The sequence below is a fragment of the Nyctereutes procyonoides genome, unplaced genomic scaffold, assembly GCF_905146905.1.
Source record: "Nyctereutes procyonoides isolate TBG_1078 unplaced genomic scaffold, NYPRO_anot_genome, whole genome shotgun sequence".
In the NCBI taxonomy this organism is placed as follows: domain Eukaryota; kingdom Metazoa; phylum Chordata; class Mammalia; order Carnivora; family Canidae; genus Nyctereutes; species Nyctereutes procyonoides.
In genome coordinates this window covers 17,447,329-17,470,833 of record NW_026575147.1, presented here as the reverse complement: position 1 = coordinate 17,470,833, position 23,505 = coordinate 17,447,329, and the positions used below count along the sequence as shown (strand labels likewise).

Genomic DNA, 23,505 nt, shown 5'->3' with positions numbered 1-23,505 from the left:
ACCAGGTTTCTAGGTTCGCAACTGCAAAGGTAGGATGTGGTGAGCGAGCTAGTGGCCCATAGCTCAGATCCACAAAAGCAGGTTTCAAGCAAGTCTTTAGCTCCTAAATAGTCTGAGGAGGCAAGGTCAGCTCTGAGACGCCAGCCTGCAGAGGACCAGACTTGGGAAAATTGCTCCTTAGCTCTCAAATTCATTTTCCTTTTATATCATTACAAAAGTTAACATGAAGACTTAATTGTGTCTTATATGAAATGATAATGCTCTCAGGATAACCAATATGTTCTATCAGTTGTGTTAAAATATATTTGTGCAGATCTTGAATAAAGCTCCTACATCTATTTAATTGAAGCATATCCTAAGATTTCCAGTCATTTAAACAAATATTTCTACTATTTAGAATTACATATGTGTGATTCAGAAGTTTCTGCAAAGCTAACAGAATATGGAAATAAACCCAATGCTAAAGTTGATACAGGACTGCTAATGCCATATATATCACTAATGTCAAATATTTGTGCTCAAATGTCTCCCTGATTGACTTCTACAAGTAAATACATAGAAGAACTTGGTGACATATTTATAGGCAAAATACTATTTTAGAATTATATATATATTAAATTCTATATAAAATTTACTTTGAGGGATATTGCAAGCTAACAGTTTAGGTAACAGTAGCATCAGCATTATTAGTCATACCTCACTTTTCAATCCTGGCTTTAGCAAACACACTCCATCTCCACTGGAAGGCACTCTGTCCTGAGCAAGTGTCTATTTGTCACCAACTAGTAAACAGAAAAGTGACTCTGTCTTGTGATGCTTTCTGTTTGACGGAGTTTTTTTCCTCAAAAGTATTTCCTTGTAATCTGTCTGGAGAAAGAAAAAGATTCCTAGTGCTGGGCTTTGTGGGATTCAGAATGAAAAGAAAATCATTTATCTCTCAGCAAATTCTGACATCATCAGGTATATAATCGCAAGACCAGGGACACAGGAATGGAAAATAAAAACTGCAATGCCACAGAGCTTGACATGTAATCTTTATTTTGTGATAAAAATGTTTTCATATGAATTTCATCTTAACTACTTTGAATGAAACTTTGAAAAGTAAAAACATTGTGCATTTTCCTTACTGTGTCATAGTTAGGAACATGCAGTCATTTTTCTTGGTTACTGGGTTTCTCATACAAACAGATATAATATCACTTTTAAGAGAAATGTACACAAGGAAGGAGCGCCATAGTACCAAACAGTTACAAGTGGGAGCATCAGGTCTTTTAACTGTGTCCTCTCAAATGATCATTATACATTCAATGTGTTGGTTAAAACCACAATCTCCAAACTGCCTGCCAACAAAACATTATACCTTTGGTTCTTTTCTATGCAAGAATTGTGCACCAGCAAATATAATAACAAGATAGTATAATGGGCTTGAGCATCACGGTTGATTGCTTACATCAAAGTCTTTCACTCTCGCTTTCCCTTACACTTTTCCTTCTCTCACCATCATGTAAGTCAGAAAATGATGCTTAACACAAAACAGAAGAAACAAACAGAAAAATCTATCCCCAAAGGTAGACAGAAGAGGAGTCAAAGGAAGAATTTATAAAAATAAAAATAAACCAAAAATGATAGGGGAAGGAAGGTGATCTATACATGGCATAAAAGATATATCCTATAAAAACTTAGTCTCTAATTCAGAAGCCAAATGAGAAAGTGGTTCTCCAACTCACCTTCTCTTTTATTAGGTGCTATACAACTCAAGGTTCTCAAAATCTAAGGGATTGATAAATGCTTGAAAGGCAGTGTCTTCTTCCTCATCACTGAAGCCTGTTGTTTGTAATGGCAGCTTTCACATCCCCTTCCCCCAAGCCCTAAGAATCCCAAGAAGGAGAAACAAGCAAGTTAGGCCTACACTGTGGCTGGGGAGGGAGGAGGCTAGAGAGGATCCAGGCTGTTGGGTCAGAGGCTGATACTTTCAGGTAATGGGGATGAGACGGAATAACAGAGAGGGGCATATGTGGTGGGGTTCACAGTGGTCCATGCAGAGAAGTTCTCCCCATCTGAATTAACAATGGGTCCAAGGATAGAGAGTCGGTATTCAGAAGATAAAATGGTACACACTATGAAAGGACTGGTTGAGTTGCCATGTGACAAATAAAATACAGAATGAACAAACAGTATGTTCATATTGAGGCAGAACTAATTATTTTTGTTGGCTTGATGAACTTGGGCAGGACTGAAAAAAAAAATTGTATATTGTCATGTTAACAGACATCTAGGGGTTATACAGGAGGCCACAGACAGAGAAATCAGGTTAAGTGGGATGCTCTGATGAGCACTCCTAGCCAAGGCAGGAATAAAGACCATCATTCAAACCAAAACAGAATAGGAAATTTCCCTGTCAATATCTACAAAATGCCCCAGCAGAACTAATTTCCCAGGTGTCATGACATCATAGCACCAGGTAGAGATGACAGTATGATCACAGGACCAACTATTAGCTGACTCAGGGAGAAGAGGACGAAAACTTTTCCTCCTATTTCTAGTGTTGACTAGAATGCTTCTGCCCTTGATAGGGGGTCATGGAAGGTGCCAAGACCACAAATGCAGGAAGCAGACTCAAGTACAATATAATCACAATCTCAGCATGAGCATGATAAAGACAGTTAAGTCTTTCATTGTCCAATTGTCCATCATCTAGAAAGTGAATCTAGGAAAGGAAAATGTCCTGATAAGCTTCTACATTCATTGCCTAAAAGGGAATGTCATGACTGCCATAAAGGAAAAAAATGGTAGCAAGAAACAGCAAAGGCTGCCTCATGGTTTCAACTTTCTAATAGGGCTGGCGTGGACCCCAGAAAACCAGGCCAGCTTGCTTGAACATAGAAAACCCATGTGTTCGGCAAGAACCTACTTAGTTGCACAAATAACTCCGAGCACACTGTGGAGTGGGAAGCCTGGTGAGCAGGCGAACATTCAGAAAGGAGACTGCAACCGCACCACAAAAGGAACACAGCTGTCATGGGATCCCTCCAGCTGAGCAGAATTCAGTTCTCAGTGGCAAGGGAGCATCATTTGAGACACAGTCTTCTATGGAGATACCTGGAAGGAAAGGCTCAACAGCTAAGGCTAGCTTCCCCTGCTGGATGAGTGAGTGAAGCAGGCTGGGGGTTCTGAGATCTGGGATCAAATATGTTTCACACAAGCTGACAGTGGAATGGTAGGCAGGAAGGGTCTTGTTAGTTGTAACCACTTCTCCCATGAGTTAACATGTCTCTTGGTCATTCTGACACTCCAAATCTTAGTTTTGTTTTGTTTAGGGAGGCACAGTACCTGCACTGCCAACAACAAAACTTCACACTGACTAGGTCCACAAATAGAAAAAAAAAAAAAAAAAAAAATTCTCATCCCTCTTCCTGGTAAAGTTTATGGAAAGCCCTGCATGCAGTCAAGAGAATTAAGGTGCAGTCTTTTCAAAGGGTCTTCTGTCCCCAGGATGGGTTCAAAGAAAACTATCTTGCTCCCCTTCCTCTACTAGGAATGATATTACATAAGAGACTGCAATAGATCCATTTTCTAAAGAAACATACTTGAAAGGTGTATGCTGAGAACTACAACCAAAGCAAACCCTGTGAGACTCCTGGGGACACTGGGAAAGGAGGGTGAAGTTGCTTTCCAGAAAAGGAATGATTAAAAGCACAAAGGTCTTGTCCTGTAATATGCTGGTGGGTGGGGCTGCACAACCACAGAGAGGTGCAAAATGTAAAGCACCAAACGAAGTCAAAAGAATTTCCAAGGAAGGTAAGACAGGTCAACTTAGGCAGAATTCCAGGGTCCAAGCCCAAAAGGACTGTACTGTAGAGTCTTCTCAAGGATATGGCAGACACCCCCAGGGCTTAAAATGCAGCCCAAGATGCAAGAATGTCTGGGCTACAATAGGCATCCATTCTTTTCTCCAAAAGAAAAGAGTAAACATGGTCCCAGGTCTTATATTTGTTTTGCATTTCCACAAACTTGGCTTGATGGGTAAAAGATTAAAAGAGCCATGTTCCCCCCACCCCAATCCTGCAGATAGCCAGTGAAGCTGACAAAATTGCTTCCCTTGCATTATCTAAAAGATAAAAGCATCTTCTTTCTCCTGCCTCCAGAAGCTAGTTCCAGAGATTTCTTCATTTCTCTCCCGGATGACCTTCATTTGTTCCTCAGCAGCATTTATAATAGGCAGCTCTGTCCCTACACTGGAGGCGGGCTCTTTCATGCATAAACCTGCATGTTGCTGCGTGGTGGCTCAGACATGTGTGTTCCAGGTCCCCGCTGACCTCCTCCAGCACCCCCAGGGGTAGGGCTGGTGGTCACATCTGACCAGTCAGAAGCAGAGTGGGGTGATGAACTTGACCACTGGTCAGGAGACTCTGGGGATGGTGTCAGGTAGGGATGCTCACCCTGGAGGTGACCACTGTGACTAGGTGTTCGCTCAGCAGCATTTGAGGAAGCATAACTATGCTGTGAAGGTGGTGTGGGATACTTGCCCACAGATGCCGGAAAAGGATGATAGGCTGGGAGAATGGTCTGAGCAACCTGCCCATCCTGCTGCGGCACCATGGCAGTGGGGAAAGCCATACTGGGCAAACGAGCCATTTCTGGAATCTGATACATGGTGGGCATAGGGCCTGCAACAGGTGGAGGGCAGTTAGACTGAGGCTGGGAAGTCCCTGCTGGTTGGGCAATACTGCCTTTGGGGATTAGCTGGAAAGTCACAATGGGGGGCAAAGGTTCCCGAGGGGTAGTTATGTGCTTCCCTTCAGGCGGCCTGCTCTGGGGAGGTATGCCAGGATGCGTGCTCTCAGCTGGAGCCAGAACCATACCAAACATCTCATTGTACTGGGTCTCATTCATCTCCATGCGGTTCATCCAATCTGCCGAAACAGTGACAGGATGGAGCCTACCCAAGCTCCCTCCACTGCCGTTGCCTGGGGGAGCAATGTGGTGGTGGGACAGCAGCTGGCTAACTGAGGGAAGCACAGTGCTGGCACCATGAGCCAACGGCTGCATTTCATGCAGGTTAGAGAAGGACAGTGCATGCTGAGCATGGGCTGGGGCAGGGGGGGCAGCGGTGGCCAACATAGGGTTGGGTGAGGCCTGTAAGATTCCAGGGGATGTGATCATTGGAGAGGATGTGGTGTCAGAAACATATGTGTGAGGAGACTCTAAGGAATCAACGGGGGATAAGGTCACTGAGCTCTCAGACAGCTGACCCTTGTCACTCAGAGACTTCTTCCTCCTACTACCCTTGGCATCCTTGGCCTCCTTGGCAAGGTTAGGGAGGCTGGTAGGCATGGTACTCTTGGTATTGGGCCGTCTAGGCTTCTTGCCCATGGGGGTATGCTTTAGGCTGAGGAAAGATCTGTTGGGCCCACAGATGACAGGTGAGAGTGCAGAAGTCAGCACAGTGCCTGGAGGGCTTGGCGTCACATTGTACTCATCCAGGAGGCGCACGATGTCATGGTGCATGCGGTCCCGAGCCACATCCCGGGGAAGACGATCCATATGGTCTGTGATGTCCCGATTGGCAAAATGGTCTAACAGGATCTTGGCTGCTTCATAGCTTCCTTCCCGGGCAGCAAGAAACAGAGGTGTCTCTTCCTACAGAAAAGGCCAATTAAAATTAGCAACACTCTTGAGAATATGCCAGGGTTCTCAAACTTTTTGTTATTAATAAACTTGTAGACATTTTTTTCTCCCTGTTAGAAATTTTAATACCACAGATAAAACGTCTATCTGCTTATGCACTGAATGGATATATGTAGCTATATATATAGAACGAGTAAGATTATTTCTTCCTTCCAAGAATCAATTTTGCCCAATGTCTCCTTAGTTGGTAATGTATGAAATAAAGCATGCCCCTGAGACAACGATTTGCTTAAAAGGGCACTGAGCTTGTCAAAATGAGTTCCAAGAGGAAAAGAAAGAAGTTAGAAATAAAAAAGGTAGGAAGGGAAGAACCTAAAGCAGGAAAATAAGAGAAAGCAAAAGGAAACAAAACATGATCAAGAAAGAATTAAAGTAAGGGAAAAGATAAATTAAACAAGAGAAGGTAAGATGAGCAAGAGAGGGCAAACATGACCTAAGACTCAGAGGAAGAAGAGCAAATAGCAAAACGCTATGGTGTCCCAGGACAGAAAACAAAAGCCACAGTAAAGAAAATGAAAATGAACAAGAGAAAAGGAACTGAGTGTAAACAGAACAGAGAACCAGGAGAAAGGCCAGGGTGAAAAAGGCAAAAGGTAGAGAAGGCGACACTGACGTTATTTATAGGATGACCTGGTTCAGACTGAATACTGTGGAGGCAGAGGACTCACTCTTCACACTTCCCTGGGTAAGCCCAATGCCCTCCCCTCCAGCTCTCCGGGGCCAGTTTCCATCCAACCTGCCTCCCTCTTTGTGTATATTCCTCACAAGAGGAGCTACAGGACAAAAGGGAAGGCTTTATAATCTGAGGCACTACTCCATCTGACCTCCAACTCAGAGCCCAGATTTTACCTTGTTGTCTTGCATGTCTCGGTTGGCCCCATTTTTCAACAGCAAAACGGTTGCCTCCACGTTATTGACAGCAGCTGCCCAGTGAAGAGCAGATTTCCCTGCAGGGAAAAATATGTTTACAAGCAGACAGAGTAGAGGGACATGTCCTACTCCCAGTATAAGGAAGCATCATGACCTAAACAAGGAAACTTTGAACTTCCCAGAGAGCAGCAAGCCAGTTGTCTGTGGGGCCTGTGGAAAAAAAGCTGAAGTGTTGTCTTTTTATTCAGTTCTAAAAATACTTTTAAAAAGGCTGCCTAGCCTTCAGAAGACATATAGGTTAAAGGGTCATTTGTCTATGGTACCCACGTCCTCCACAAGCCAGAACCAGCACACTGAGGACAATAACCTATTTATCACACACCGGAATGTCTATTTAAGATATTGCTCAAGGGATGTCTGGGTGGCTCAGTGGTTGAGCATCTGCCTTCAGCTGAGGGTGTGGTCTTGGGGTCCTGGGATTGAGTCCTGCATCGGGTTCCCTGCATGGGGCCTGCTTCTTCTCCCTCTGTCTATGTCTCTGCCTCTCTCTGTGTCTCTCATGAATAAATAAAGAAAATCTATTTTAAAAAAAGATACTGCTCATAAGCCCCTAGGGAAGTCAGTTCACAAGTCCTTATATCAAAAGTGGTATGCCTGGGAACCTACAGAGGCAAGCCTTTTACAGACTGGCTTTGAGATCCAAGAACCTTCACTAAAAATCCCTTCCCAGCTTTGTCTAGGAACTTCCCAATGGCTTAGTTCTCTGAACTTACAATGTTGAAAGGAAAAACAGATGAATGAAAGAACCTGCAGTGGATTCAAATCTGGGACAGCTCTAAAGATTGTGTAATGATTTTCCCCTTAGAAGCAAGGCATGCTTTGCAGGCAAGAATCCGACTCCCTGCCTCTCGGCCCTACCATGGTCATCCACTGCATTCACATCTGCTTGGCAGTTGATTAGTTCTGCCACCATTCCCTCCACAGCTAGGCGGGCAGCCAGGATCAGCGGTGTAGTGCCGTCGTTCATCCTGGCATCCAAATCAGTTACTCGGTTGCGGATCAGAATCTAGAAGAAAGTACAGAAAAGAGAGTTGCCTCGATAGAAGAAAATAATGAAGCTAAGTGAACAAACAAGAGCATCAGAGCTAATGCTACACTAAGTTCCTGGAGGGCAGGGAATGCTTGCTATCTTTGTGTCCAAGATTCTATCATCCTCAATCAATAAACATTGAATAAATGGATGAATGAATGAATGAATGAATGAACAAATAGGTGCTCAAGAGACAATGGTTCATGTCTTCTACTTCCTAAAGAAAGGAGGGATGTGGGAAAATATGGTGTATAGTTTTAAGATGAATCAGAATGCTTCCAGTTTTCTCACAAGGGTAAAATAAAAGGGCATCAAGGAATACACTGTGAACATATGTCAAGAAAACCACCAAGGAGCAGCATGTGGCCAGAAAAATCTACAAAGGGAGAGCTGAGAGTAGTCAAAAGCTATGTGTCAGGTACCACTTCCATCTGATCCATTCACTTGGGAGGCATTTTGGCACATCAAAAAGGACTGTGGCTAAGAATCAGAGGACTGGTGTGATCTGGTTGGCTCTATTGCTATCTGGCTGTTAGGTCAGTTGGCTACCATTCTTTTCCTGCTTTCCCATCCAGCAAGCATGACTCCATCACCTGCCCTATTCTCTCAAAGAATTTTTGAATGAAATGTAATTGGATCTTCAGTGCCTTAGCAAAGAGAAAACATTATAGATCCATGGAGGATCAGCCCTACTCCTGTTCTTTACCTGGAAGACCCCCTGGGCATCAGCTGCCACTGCAGCATGGAGAGGGCAACGGCCCATGTTGTCCTGTGCATTGGCGTCTGCACCTGCATCCAAGAGACGCTTGGCAGCATCAGCCCTGGAATAGCGGGCTGCAAGGTGCAGGGCCATCTCACCAGTCCGGTCTGTCTGGGCCTGCAGGCTGGCACCCTGGTAGACCAAGTCTGTGATGATGTTGGCAGAAGAGTCTTCTCCGTCTTCATCTTCATCACTCATATCTGAGCTGCCTCCTCGGAGAGAAGCCAGCATCAATGGGGTGCACCCATCTATAAGAAAGGAATTTTTCAAAAAGTATTCAAGGAGAAGAAGGATATTAATGTTCAATTAACCAAACTATTGGAATAGTTCCATTTGAATAGTTATTCTTATGGGGAAAAAAATCCCCCGGCTTCTCGTGGTAATTGGTAATTAGTTTTACATCTGCCACCTACTCTTCCTCTGGTAAGAGTCCTTTCTGTGAAGAGTAATGGTAAAGTAAGTCTTTTTAAGCTGGGCTCTCCTCTAAGTTAAATGAGTCTTTCTGTTTAAGTTCCTAAGTACTATGCTATTTTAAATGGCACCATATTTTAAAATGTCCAGTATTAATAGAATGATATGCACTAAGGTATCAACCAAATTAATCTTCTATCCCTCTGCTTTGGGATATTATTTCTACTATATTATCCTACTAAAATCTTTTCCATAAAATCAGCATACCTATTCCCAAGCATGCTGTACATGAGGCAATACAAAATCCTTCCCTTCTCATATAGGTTTTTAATTTCTGCAAGCCTGTATTCCCTAAGTATTCATTTCCTTGGTGATTTATTCTGTGCAATTGGCAAAGAGCGTATCACTGAGTGAGGCAAGAACAGGCGCAACACAGAACCAAAGGCAGGCATGGCAGGTGGAAAGGGGGAGGCTTGAGGGTGCTGACCTGGGCCACGGACATTCACATCCAGCACATCCACCTCCTGCTCTGCCTGTGGAGGAGTGAGTGCCAGCGATGGTGTCCTGCGGATATCTGCAGCCTCAAGGTGCTGCTGTGTCCATGGACGTCGATCAATGGCATCATCTTCTTCTGAGAGCAAAGCTTCATCTTCAGCCTGACAGGGGAAAACAATGCTGCCTGTTGACTTGGACCACCATTAGGAGCTGCAGACAAGAAGCCAGTCCAGAATCTTCTACCCATTTCTGTCTATTTCTATTCTACCCTTTAGGGTGCATCATCCACACCAGCTTCCTGTTGCTCCCAGGAGGTGGTTCCTGTCACCCTCTTCTGTGCTATCAGTACAACTCTCCCAACTTGCCCATCCCAAATTACAGGCTTCAGCCTTAATATACCATCTATTTTGCCTACCAAATATACAAGCTGTAGATTCCCAAAGCACCATTTCTTTCCTTCTGGACTTTTGCCTGGGTTGGACCCTCTATCTGCCATGTCCTGCCCTGATTCTTTATCTAACTCCTACCATTCCTTCCAATAGAATTAGACTTTAATTTCTCTTGTGGGTCTCAAAAAGCACCCTCTGCTTACCTTTACTTAACTATGTGTTAAGTGCTTACAAGGCACTACATGGCAACTTCTACCGCTATAGGTTCATGAGAACAAAAAAACAGACCTTGTTCAACATCACCTACCTGTACTTAACACACAGTGCCCAGCGCATAGCTAGGACCCAGGGAAATAACTATTGGGCAATAATTACTATTATAGTTTTAAAAGCAGCTCCCCTTTATTGAATATTTACTATGTGGTATAAAATGGGTAGGATGCTTCATATGCCGTATTTCATCTTCACAACAACTCCCTATTTTAGAGATAAGGATAAGTAGGTACAAAGAGGTTAAGTCATTTTCCAGCTACCAAGTAACAGAGTTTTGGATTTAAATCCAGTTCTGATTGCAACTAAAGCAATGTTCTTAACCATCATGCCGTACCGCATGCCTGTATTCCTCAAGCATGCATATCTTCAAGTTGCTTTAGACTATCCACGGATATATGCATATCCCAGCCATGTAGAGCTATGAAAGGATTGTCTCCTTTTTCACATCAGCTTCAGCCCGATCTACCTCTTACTTCTATATGGTTTTAGTTTCCTGGGCTCAAGATTCAGAATCTCTAAACTCAATGGTCACTGGATTTCTTCTACTGTGTAACTGCACCTTCCTTTCCAGAAGGAGGAGTATCCAGACAGGATAAGGGAGAGAGATCTAGCAAGAGAGGAAATAGCTACTTACACACATCAATCCTTATTCAGCTACCATCAGCATGATTCTTAAGGAAGTAAGCTCACTTGTTTTATTATTTTTAAAGAGTTCTTAATGAAATGCATATGCAGTAAACCCAAGGCCACTGATGACCTAATGATTCCTGGCTTTCAAGACAACTGGGGGTAGTAGCCATTGCCTGGCGGCATACAAAGACTATCACCCCTTTCTCCCATTCAGGACTCTAGATACCAAAGGACAGAAATCTGAAATATGACCAGATAGTGGCTGACAATGATGGTTCTACCATGGCCAGCTTACCTTGGCTTTCTTTGGCTGGGGCCCTTCATCATCAACCCAATGTTCACTTGTTCCAGAACCAATTAGGTTAGCCTCTGAGACTTGCACTGAGAGATTTCTGATAGGACAAGATTAACAAGGGGAAAAACAAAACACGGATTATTATAAACTAATATCATGTTTTCAATCCTTTTTGCCATGGCTATCCTTAAAGACTTTCAGGGGCCTTGGCCCAGAAAGGATGGGCAGTGTTTTATGTCCCGTTGCCTGAGTAGACATCCTTTTCTTTCCCATGGATCAAGAGCTTACAACAAAAGTGTGCCTCAACACAGAAGCCAAGCACCATCGCTTGAGTATGTACAGAATAGTTATTTCATAGTCACTCAGCAGGAATTCAGAATCACAGTCAAGTATGGTAATGTGGTGTGGCCAGAGATTGAAATTTAAAATTCTATTTCAACAAGATCTCCTTTCTGATTTATCCCTGCTTATTACTACTGTGAATAGTAGCTTGTTGGCAAACCATCTTACTTCAGCCCCACGGCATCTTGTCCCACTGGTTCACGACGCTTGTGATTGCTGGAGTCTCGGCGAAGGGTGAAACCTTCAGGCAGCCAGAGGGAGCCATGCTTACGTTTTCTTTTGGCCATGATAACTCCCAGCAGGATAATAAATAGGATAATGACGACAGCAACAGCAAGTAGATAAAGAAGCTGAGTGGGTTTTGGAATCAGAGATTCACCTGGAAGTGCAGAGGGAGAGGGAAAGTGCTGAATAAACCTCTCAATATTAGCATAAAATTCATTTAAAGGGCATGAATGGACTGACCACACCAGCCCTGAAAAACAGAGTTGCACACTGAAAGGCATGCCCTTTCCTCACTGCCCTCAAGTAACACCTCCCCTTCTCCAAACCTTCTCCTTAACACCACTGCTACTCACTGACAACAGATACAAGAGGGTAGGACAAGGTCCCTTGGATGGCGTGAGAAGCCAGAAGAGCTGCTGCTCCATCTGTGTTCTTGAAACATTGGTCTGAATCTTGAACACACTGGCGGTTGTCAATTTCCAGAAATACCTTAGAGCTGTGGGATGCCAAGGGGAAAGAGGAAAAGGGGAAATGGTGAATAAAACAGAAGAGTGTCAGTCAACCAAGTTGGAAAGGATGACATAAGCCTTCCTTCCTCACCTTCTACACTAGGCTCTCCACCTCTGTGATGGTGCCTCCAAAAGAGCTCAGAAACTAAGACCCTGTCCCTTTAGATCCTAATCACTAATTCTCATTCCCTCTTGGACTATGTTTCACATTCCTGGCACCTTCTGACTAAAGCAATGCAAGACCAAGTGAGGAAAGTGGGTAAAGCTGGTCCTTATTCTCCTTTCTCTCTGCATCTGGATCCTAGCTAGGTACAGAGTCAAAAGTCATGGGACACACCAACCAATAGTGGGGTGCAGTGACAGAACAATTCAAGATCATTACAGAGACTTCTATAATAAATGCAGGGCCTTGTACAGAAGACAAGATTAATATAAAAGAGGAGTCAGTAAGTACTAAAGGGATTTGAGGCAACCCTGGCAAAGGGTACAGGTTCTGGCATTTGAGGAGGCCTCCCTGACATCCTGCCTTCTGCTTGCTCCAACGTACTTCTTAGGATACCAAGACCAAGTCAAACCTTCACCCTTAAACACAGTAACCGGCATAATGAATTTGTTGTACTTGGTGGGCTGTTCTACTTGTCTGAGCTCTGCATTTTTAGGTTGAGCTAGTCATTTAGGTTGTTATGACTTCTGTGTATCAAAGTACTTGGCTTTATAAGCTTTGAGAAGTTAAGAATTAAGCTTTAAGAAGTCCAAAAACCAAAAACCTACCCAGCCACCTCTTGTTCTTGATCACCGGGAAGGGACCTGCGAGTCATCCTCTGCTTCTTTGTGGCAGCTGACTTCTCACCATAATAGGGGTAGACCATGAGTGCCCCCTGGGAGTCCCGTTTAATGTGCAGGTTGGTATGGAGCAGGGTGCCCAGTGCCCGCAAGAAGCTGCGGGCATCCTGGAGCAGTTGCTCTGGGGGCATGAGCACCACTATAACCAGGGTCCCCTCTGCCAGGTTCTCTGGCCGGTCAGCAGCACAGTCCAGCCCATCCCAGCCACACTCCTCACTGTTGCATCCCTGGTCACAGTGGTTGTCTTTGAAGTGGTCTGCACAGTATTTGTCATACCTAGACAAGGAGAAGCAGAAGAGGGAGAGAACAAGGAAACAGTTTAGAATAGACTACAGGGCTATTTGGTTTTCTACTTGGAACTGCTGTGGCTTTCCTTACCTATCTTCTGTGGCCCAGATGAGATCCCTTTGTCCAATCTCTTATCCCCAACTGCGCAGAGTCCATATAATCTACGCCACTCCCTTTCAGTGAGCGTTCCTCAAAGGAGAAACTGCACTGTGCCCAGTATGCTGCATGGATTACAGCCCCCCAGGCAGCTGGTAATCTTAAATCAGCTTTGTAAATAAAGCTGCATACCTGAAACAAAAATCAGCCAGGGACACACTTCCTCTCTTTTTTTATCCACTGTCCCTGGTGAGTTGACAATGAGCTTTTAGAAGTAAAACGTGCTTCCAGGAACTGAATCATCAGGGCTCTACAGAGGACCATGTGGAGATACCCATTCCCTTCACAAACAGGACTGAATCCTAGCTCTGGAAGGTAGGTAGGTAGAGGTGTGTCCTATACAGGACACCAGATCTAAATTATACAGCCTCCTTCAAATACTGAGAAAAGGAAATCAAGTCCCCAAACCTAAAAGATGCACAAACTATTTCATCTCCACTCTCCTCTTCACTCCTACCCATTGATAGTTTTGCTATTGGTATGACTTGCCACACTGGCTCAATGAAGAGCTTGGGGGTCAGCAATAGCTGTATGGACTCTGACGAGTTCTCTAACCTCCTAGCTCTCAATTCCCTCACCCGTAAAAGACCACTAACAGTATCTATGTCTCATAAAGTTGTTGAGAACTCACTGAGGTTAAATTAGATGGGATGTCTGCTAGGAAAGTTGCTATGTAAAGTTACTATGTAAACCATAAAGCACCTTGTAATTGCCAGTGACGACCAGGGGGGTTAAGTGGCCTGATCTGGCTTATGCTTTCTGATAAATCTAGATGGGGAAACCCTGTTTAAGAGAAAGGAATGGGGTGAACACAGAGAGGTACAGACCTTTCCATTCATCCTGCAGGCAGGTTATGTGAGAAGCTGCCTGGGAATGGGTAACACGACTTCCAAAAGTTATTTTCCCTAGGAGGTCATGAGAGGCAGCAGGTGAGAAGGCAGAGAGAGGCAGAGAGAGGGTGGCTGCGCGTGAGCATTCCTGGACCTCTGTCAGCAAGGGAGAGCACAGGGCAGCGTGCGACGGGGCAAGGCTGACACCAGGAAGAGGGCCTCAGGGCGCCAGTCTGAAAAGCAGAGGCAGCTTGAGCTGAAGCCCTGGAGTGGTTAGGAGCAAGAACGAGGAACTGAGGTGTGTTAGTGATAGTCTCCCTCAGCTTCTGGGAACCCTGGACCCTTACTTGCATGTCTTGCTGTTCCCCTGGCATTCAAAATTGTCAAAAAGGCACTCCGCTGTGTTGCACAGCTCATCACACTGGTTGTTGATGTAATCCCAGCAGGGGAGTGGGGAAGAGCAGTTGGCCCAGGGGTTTTCCATGGTCAGGGAACAGTCACCCCCATCCCACTGGCAGGCATGGCTGTTGCAGGCCTCATCGCAGACGCCGTCCCGAGCTTTGTCGGCACAATACTGGCTCAGGCAGGTGGCAGGAGGGGTGCTGGTGGGAGCCATGTAAAGTTCACAATGGCTACCCCAGAATGGTGGAGAACACTGGCAAGAGTAGTAAGGAGGCTGGCGCTGAGGATAGCAGCTACCCCCGTGTTGGCAGGGACTACTGGCACAGCCTGATTCACAGTCCTGGGGGTTGGGGCAGAAGCAGCGTGGTCCTGAGGCCGTGTGCACACACTGCTCTCCTCTCCTGCACTTCACTTGTCCACAGCTGCTCTGACATTTCGCTCCGGAGAATCCCTGTGGAGATCAGTGAACAAATGAGGACAGCAGGCCTCATTTTTCCTCCTAATCCCTTCTCTGCCGCACCTCTAGGAAGATAAAGATTAGACACATGGCTAAGATTCCTCCATGTAGCCTCCTGTGCCATGTTCTAGGAAGAAGCCTCTTCAAGTCAACCTAAGGTCAGAGATGAAAGTTCCATGGGATGAATGTAGAATTCTCTTGCTTTAAGAGCTTGCTTCCAGAAATTAAGTCCACAGGTCATAGGTGAGATAAGACTCAGGTGACATCATAAGCACCTTCCCTAACCTTCCTTACCATTCACATAAGCTTTAGTAGGGGGAAAGTTATTTCAGGAATCTGGGACATCTAAAGCTTTCCATGTCACTCTATTCTTGTATTTCCTGCTCAGCCAGACCAAGGGTACTGCACAGGTTTCCTTTTGGTGTGTCCTCAAACGTAGTGATCTCTGTTTTAGAGAGGTTTTAGCCTCTGGCAGAGGCCAAAGAGTTGGCACAGCAAAGGGCTGAAAACAGGCTTCCTTCTAGTGTAACAAACAGCTTGCTCCCAAATAGTCTCTGCTAAGGAATGTAAGTAGAGTAGCATTTCCAAACAACTCTGCCCCAATCTAGGGGCAAGACTACCCTCTGGCACAGGACCCAAAAGCCTGAGACAGTAGTCTTATTTTCAAGGGAACATTCCACTACTTCCTATGGATTTCTCCTAGTGCTTCCAAAGACTGAGAGTCACAGGTTAGGGAACTCACTGTGTCTGGGAGTATCTTGACAGCTTTAAAAGGGAAACCTCAGCACTTTTGTGAAGGAGCTAAAATTGAGAAATCTCCCCACCAAGAAAGTTCCAGATGGAGGTTGGAAAAACCAGTTTTAATCTGGGCTTTGTCCAGATCGTATGAAAGAGAGCATGCCCCTTAAATAGACAACACGGCACTTACCGGGGGACAACGACAAATGAAACCATCAGGCATGTTGCTGGCCACAGCACACGTCCCCCCATTCAGACAAGGCATCTGGGGACACACATCGATGAAAGTTTCACAGTGACGACCTCAAAGCAGAGAATGGAAAGGAGTTTTAAAAGGCAGAAGTAGTAACTGCATATTACTGAACAGAGTGCTGCTGAGATGGGAGCTAGCCAAACGGTGAGGGATGGGGCAAGAGGTGTGAGTGCAGTCCTAAGCCTAAGGGAACATGAGAAGATGAGAAAAACTTACTGGACCGCCACTGGCTCAGGCCAATACCCCCATATGTCTTGTGCACACCATAAATGTACGTGGCACACACTCCAAAAATAGACTCACAAAACAGAATGTACGTGGACATTAAAAATCACTCTACCCCGACCAAAAGAAAAGGAAAAAAGGACTCAGCTTTTCTTTTCTTTGAAGATACTTTAGCTTACATAAGCCAAAAGAAATATTCACTAAAACTGTTCAGTGCATTTTGTTAAAACTGTCACCTTCACAGAAGAGTCTACACTGGGCCAATACATCCAAGTGGTGATTTGCAGCTTACAGAGAATTTTCATGCATAACATCTCTTTTCAATCATTTTCTAGCCTTTCTGTAATCTGATCAGCACTGCTTTAAAGTACAACTTAATTTTTGCAGAGTTAATTTCCTCTAGGAACAGTTCCAAAACAGAAGGCACCTCAAGGCCACTGCTGCATGATAAAGTGAAGTAAGCAACTGAAACCGAGGGGAGACCTGGAGACACAGCTCCTGGCAAATAGCAGGAGATGGACCCTGTCTGGGTCTGGCCCACAGCCATTGATAAAGAGAAGAGAGGCTTTCAAAAAGAAAGTAAAATAGTAATAATTTTGGTCAGCCAGAATTAAGAGGCAGGGGTTACAGGTACCTTCTCTTCAAATCACAGCAGCAGCCACTACCCAAGAGCAGCCATCATGTGCACCTAGGAATCAGGGGGCAGATAGCCCCTCAATGTTCATCTCAACAACTACATCCTACAATAACTACAACTGATGAGCTCGAAGGATTCTTTTCAATCACAAGTGTGGAAAATGCATCACCACTACTTCCTGGTGGTGGGACCTAATTCAAGGTGGTCTTCAGTCCTTCATCTGTTTCCCACTTTCTTTGTAAGTGCTTGTCAGTCCTTCCAGCTAAAGGAAGCCTCAGAGGCAATGAAAGAAGCAGCAGCCAGTTTTGCTTCTCTGGCTTCCCAGGCATCTCGTGGCTAATATGAGGCTGTAGGACAGACTGCTCATATTCTATCCAACATTGTCTCAATAGGTATGATGTTCAAAATGGACTGTTTCCCTTTTGACATCACATCCAGGCATCATTTGTAGTGCAAAATCCCTCCCATTCTTCATAAATTACCAATGTTCTTAAAAGTATGTTTTTAAAATTGGAAGGAAGGAAGCCTAGAGATGGGGTCACAATACAGCAGAATTCAACTTGCCAAATTACTACTAAGGTGACTACTGTTGCCTATTATCTGACTCCTAAGGAATACTACTACAGCATAAGATCTGGAATGACTCCAGAAATGCCAAGCAAACTTCTAATCTAAGCATCTTGATGACACTGACAATGTTAGATATTACTGTAGTCCCATAAAGTCACCAAGCTGCCCATCTTCAGAGGTAATTAGTTAAGGACCTAGGACAAGCCTCTATTCTGAAGCAGGACTTGGTCATCTTTATGATCTGTGATGAAAAAGAAACCTAAGAAGGGACTTAGGAGTATGGCCAACTCTTACCTGTGCAGGTCATACCCCTACAATTTTCCAGTGCATACCCTCATGAACTGGTTTTTGCTTAAACACACCCCAATTTAGACCTATTCCTCTTAGATGACCTAAAAGATCCTAATACTCTCTGGGTCCCAGATATAGAAAGAAGGTTACCGTGGCAGTGACTACCCAGTAACCCAGGTCATTACATGCAAAAGGAGATAGGGTGATGAAAGCAAAGTAGATGTATGGTTTCTGAACACAAGACATTATTTTCCCCAGAAGAAAGACTTCTGTGGATGGATTTGGTGTTGGCAGCACGGCAATGTGAATGTTTTTAATACCACCAAATTGTGCATTAAAAATGGTTAAAATGGTATACTTTATGTGTATTTTGCCCCAATTAAAAAGGGCTATTTTGCTCAACCACTCCCAACATTCAATTTTTTTCTGTATTTCTGCTAGTCTGATATAATCAATGTATAATAAAAGAGAAAGTGTCTCAGGAAGAAAAAAAAAGGCAGAGGTGGACTACAACATCCATGAAGCACAGGCCTAGGGAAAAATTGGACCTCTGAATTAATCTGGTCTAGTCTTTCCAATGTAAGAAAAAGAAGTTTCACTTGGGTCTGGAACATGACACTCAGGGCCCAATTTCCTCATTCAAAGGCCCACCAAGGGAGAGTGCAGGGGCACTGGAGAGGCTCTCACCAGTGAAGGCACTGCGACAGACACACAGGTAGTCATTGGTTAGCTGGATGCAGTCCAGGCTGCCCTCAGAGCTGCAGGGGTTCGAGAGGCACTCGTTGATGTCGCCCTCACACCGCTCTCCTGCAAAGCCAGGCAAGCAGCGACAACTGTAGCCCCCAATCCTATCCACACACTGACCACCATTGAGGCAGTGGGGACCCCCAACACAGTCATCAATGTTCTCTTCACAAAGCAGGCCTGGAGGAAAGAGAGAAGAGACAGAGAATGAGGACATTCTTTGGAATACTTCTTTCCTACAAAACAGAGTCACTCTTTATGGCACTTTGCAGCTATGCTGATGGCATGTCTACACCTGTCATGGGACCTTTCAGGTCAGGTGGGGCAAATCACACTCTTGATCCATGGCAGCTGCCATCATCCCCGGTGACCAGTAAGGGTGAAGTAAAGAATATGCTCAGGTCATCACAGGTACTCTCCCACACAGCCCCCCAAAGTGGTCCCCTGTGCACCAGCTGGCATTATTCATCCCACCTGAGGGACAAGGAAACTGGAGCTCAAGAGAGACCCAGTAAATTTCTCATTAATTCATGCCTTTTATTCAAACTATAAAAAACAGTTCAAAAGAGGCTATCATAACAATACATAGATTATAAGTACATAAAAATATTGGTAGGAACTGGACTAAGTGTTGCGGGATTTTTTAAAAGTTTTAGACTTGCGAAGAAATGTGTGGGAAATATCAGAAAGGGAGACAGAACATAAAGACTCCTAACTCTGGGAAATGAACTAGGGGTGGTGGAAGGGGAGGAGGGCGGGGGGTGGGGGTGAATGGGTGACGGGCACTGAGGGGGACACTTGACGGGATGAGCACTGGGTGTTATTCTGTATGTTGGTAAATTGAACACCAATAAAAAATTAATTTATTAAAAAAAAAGTTTTAGACTCGCTGACTTTTCTGTAAAATAATGTGTACTTGTTTCTTACTGTTGAAAATTATAGGGAAAATGTTAAGAACTCAAAGGTTATTCCATTTAAAATAGAACTTATTTAACATACTACAGATGTATATGAGTCACCTAATATGAATATCCATAAATATTTTTGAGAGAGTACAAAAGAAATCAACTGACAATTCTAGAGAAGATTCCATGAATGATTCAAAAAATTATAAAAGGAAAACAGTTCTGTATTCTTCCCACTTGCATTTGCAGCATACACTAATATAAGCAAGACTATTAAAAGGGAAAAAGAGGGGTGCCTGACTAGTTTAGTCAGGGAAGTGTCTTGACTTTGGCTCAGGTCATGATCTGCGTCCTGGGATGGAGCCCCACTTCAGTCCCCATGCTCAGCAGGTAGTCTACTTGTCCCTCTCTATCTGCTCTTCCTCCCACTCATGCTCTCTCTGTTGCTCTCTCTCAAACAAATAGAATCTTAAAAAAAAAAATAAAGACCTCTTTTTCAATAACAATAGCAAAAGACAAAATTATAGGAATAATCTTAAGAAGAAATGTACTAGGCCTACATGAAAACTTTAAAATAGTCCTGAAAGATACAAAATGAGATCTGAATAAATAAAAAGATGTTATCATTTGGTTAGGGAGATTCCTCATGGTAAAGATGCCAGTTTCCCCACACAGATTCATAAATTTAAAGTGACCCCAATAAAAAAATGCCACCAGGATTTTGTTAATAGACAATCTGATTCTAAAATTATATGAAAAAAAGAAAGTATAAGCCTAGCCTGGAAAACACTGAAATCAAAGATCCTTAATAATTTTAACAGAGTGGGATTGATAAATTAACAGAATAAAGCAAAAAAAAAAAAAAAAGTCCAGAAAAACACCCAAATACACAAGGGTATGTAGAATTTGATAAAGTTGCCATCTCCAACTGTAAAAAAGATCAAATATTGGGACGCATGGGGCATGATCCCAGAGTTCCGGGATCCAGTCCCACATTGGGCTCCCTGCTTGGAGCCTGCTTCTCCCTCTGCTTGTGTCTGCCTCACTCTCTCTCTGGGTCTCCCATGAATAAATAAATAAAATCTTTAAAAAAAATGAAATATCCCATAAATTTTGTTGGGACAAATCAGTAGCCATAGGGAAAAAGTGCAACAGTATTCTAGTACCTGAAGAAAATATGGGAGAATTCCTTAATGATATTAAAGTCTAGAAGGTATTGCTGACTAGGATTCAAAACACAGAAGCCATTAAAAGAGGTTAATAAATCCATTCTGATTAAAAACAACAAAAAAAAGCTCCAGGGGTGCCTGGGTGGCTCAGTAGGTTGAGCATCCGACTCTTGGTTTCAGCACAGGTCATGATTTCGGGGTTATGAGATTGAGACCCACTTTGGTCACTGCACTCAGAGCAGTCTGCTTGAGATTCTCTCACTCCTTCTGCCTCTCCCCCATGCTCTCTCGCTCTCTCTCAAAATAAATAAATAAATTTTTAAAAAATAAAAAAAAAAACTGCATGAAAAAAATCATAAAGAAAATCAAAGACAAAAACCAATATATCAAGAATATTTTGTATCACAGTTAATCTGTAAAATATTAAGATGAACAATGTAATGGGAAAAAAGAATATAGATACAAATAGAGAAACCACTGAAAGAGGAAAATCAAAGGACTCATACGTGAAAATATGTTCATCCACACTGAGAAGCCAGTATGGTCATATGCTATGATACAGCAATATAGATCAAAACCAGAAATGTACATAATTATCTAATTCAGCAATTCCATTTCTGAAAATTTATCTACATATATACAGATTCAAGAAACCCAAATTTCTATTACTATGACATTGGTTCAATATATTAAGGTACAAGGGAATTCTGCTGGGTGAAGAAGATTAAGGAAGATCTATAAGTTAATATGGAAACATATCCAATTAAGTACAAAAAAATCAAGTGCAAGAGTAAGAAATAGGAGTGGGTTAAATAAAAATATCTTTGTATTTGGCTTCTAAATACATATAAAGAAATCTTGCAACTGATGAGTCACTGAACTCTATCCCCTGAAATTAATAATACAGATTAGGTTAAATAATTGAATTTGAATTTGAAAAAATAAAAAAGGGATCCCTGGGTGGCGCAGCGGTTTGGCGCCTGCCTTTGGCCCAGGGCGCGATCCTGGAGACCTGGGATCGAATCCCACGTCGGGCTCCCGGTGCATGGAGCCTGCTTCTCCCTCTGCCTGTGTCTCTGTCTCTCTCTCTCTCTGTGACTATCATAAATAAAAATTAAAAAAAAAAAAAGAAAAAAGGAAAAAAAACAAACTCTAAAGGACACATAAAAAGAAAACTCTAGAAGATACAGAAGAAACTAAAATAAAATAAAGTGGAGGTTCCTTGTTGGTGGGAGGGGAGAACTAGGTATGGGGAAGGAGAACAGAAACAGACTTTTCACCTTATACTTTCGCTGCATGTATATTTGTGTGTGTGTCTATATATAAAATCTGGGCCTGTGCATATATTACCTAACTACAAACTAAATTGAAAACAGGATGGTAAAAAACAAAACCACTGTGTAATCCTATTTTCACAGAACATCTGGTAATTAGGGACTGCTAGAAAAATGAACACTGAGGCCTCTCCTCCCATCAGCATGGGACCAGCAGTAATAGACCGACCTACCAAGTGAGAACGAGCTCAACCTCAGCCTGAAGCAAAGCAGTAGAGATAGGCAGAACAGCGAGCCCCTGCCCTAGAACTGCAGGTGACCCCAGGTTGCAAAGCTTCGGAGTACTGAAATAAAAAAATGTTTAAATCTCTTCTATCCTAAAAACTGGATTATAACTTAAGAAAATGCCCTAGATGGAGACGGGTAGGGCTGACTGCATACCTCGAGTGCCCGGTGGACAGGAACACTTGAAATGGTTCACGAGGTCGACACAGGTGCCTCCGTTCTGGCATGGCTGGTTCTGACACTCATCTACTTCATACTCGCAATTGACGCCCTGATATCCTGGGACACACTGATAGGAGCAAGCAAAAAGGAAGAAACACTGGACCATTGCTAGAAACAGACCACCAGAGCAAATGAGGTCTGGAAGGTTGCCATGTACCTTTGCCCACTCCCTGCCCCCACCCAGCTCTTGGATGCTTGGAGCACCCAGCTCTGGCACCTCTTGGATGCTTCTCTGGCACAGTCACACGCTCCACCAATTATCCTGCGCAGGGCCAACTTGCAGCTTACTGTCATTTACATCTTCCGGCTGAAAAGCCACTTTATAGTGAAGGCAAGGACTCAGTATTCTGAGGGATATTTCAGGGTTGACCCCTGTGCAAAACTTTCATCGCTCCTCAATGCAGGTTTTCCCATCTTTAAAATATGCATTCCTTGGTGTGTGATGAGGACCCTGTGACAGTCCAATCAAAGTGTGGACAGTAGTCAACACACTGCATTTATTGATCTCTAGATTCAGGAAACCACATATACGTAGGAGAAACTGGTTGAGAAAGGGATGGGGGCGGAGTGTTAGTTAACGTGGTAGCTATAGGGGTTTGAGGGATTTCAGGGCTGGTCAGGGAAAAAGACCTTGACCATGAAGTGGCTTTATTGGGCAATGCTTTGACAAGTTTGCATGTGAGGCCATCCCTTGCAGCATGAGATTGTCTAGAGTGGAGAGGAGGGGAAGGAGAGGAACGCAAGTGAATTCCAAGGAAAGGGAGTAACAGAGAGGGGACTAACATGGTTGGTGATGTCACTCAGCAGCCAGGCCAGTCTCTGGGTCAGAGACCTTTGAAGGGCAGCACTGGCTTGGGGTCTTTAAGTCCTGTGGCTTACCTATGGTTTGTAGATACTGGGTGCAGTTTTGCAGGGTATGCAACGCAAAAAAGGCTCTAAATGACTAAAAATTGGCTTCTAGGGCTATTTTTAAAACAACTGGATCTGTGAAAATTTGAGTTTGGCACCGATGGTGTTTGAACTAACAGGTCCCAGCCCGCATGAAGGAATAACTGCGGGCTAATATAAAGAGGCCAACTCTGGCTCATTTATGAGAAGTACGACTTCTCTCAGTGTTCCTGTGTGGCCTGAATTGGTGTCAAATTCAAGTTTCCAATGTTTTGTTGACATCTTGCTCTGACCATTATCAGCCCGGCCATTAGAGCAATATGTTCCTTAAAAGATACACACTTCCTCAAA

At 43.7% G+C, this 23,505-nt stretch overlaps 1 protein-coding gene across 2 annotated transcripts in view; it reads right to left on the bottom strand.

The window, feature by feature from the left end:
* Nucleotides 1–1,021: 1,021 nt before the first annotated feature.
* The window catches only part of NOTCH2 (notch receptor 2), a 164,683-nt gene continuing 142,199 nt past the window's right edge, over nt 1,022–23,505 (bottom strand). For both annotated transcript variants that reach the window (XM_055312499.1, XM_055312498.1), the window contains exons 22-34: nt 22,201–22,333; nt 18,355–18,591; nt 15,882–15,994; nt 14,442–14,947; nt 12,749–13,096; nt 11,822–11,964; nt 11,412–11,622; nt 10,902–10,998; nt 9,307–9,475; nt 8,355–8,656; nt 7,477–7,624; nt 6,538–6,635; nt 1,022–5,640 (exon numbers count right to left, since the gene is read on the bottom strand). In XM_055312499.1, coding sequence (XP_055168474.1) covers nt 4,252–5,640; nt 6,538–6,635; nt 7,477–7,624; nt 8,355–8,656; nt 9,307–9,475; nt 10,902–10,998; nt 11,412–11,622; nt 11,822–11,964; nt 12,749–13,096; nt 14,442–14,947; nt 15,882–15,994; nt 18,355–18,591; nt 22,201–22,333 — 3,894 coding nt within the window. In that variant the 3' untranslated portion in view covers nt 1,022–4,251. The remainder of the gene's footprint in view (nt 5,641–6,537; nt 6,636–7,476; nt 7,625–8,354; nt 8,657–9,306; nt 9,476–10,901; nt 10,999–11,411; nt 11,623–11,821; nt 11,965–12,748; nt 13,097–14,441; nt 14,948–15,881; nt 15,995–18,354; nt 18,592–22,200; nt 22,334–23,505) is intronic.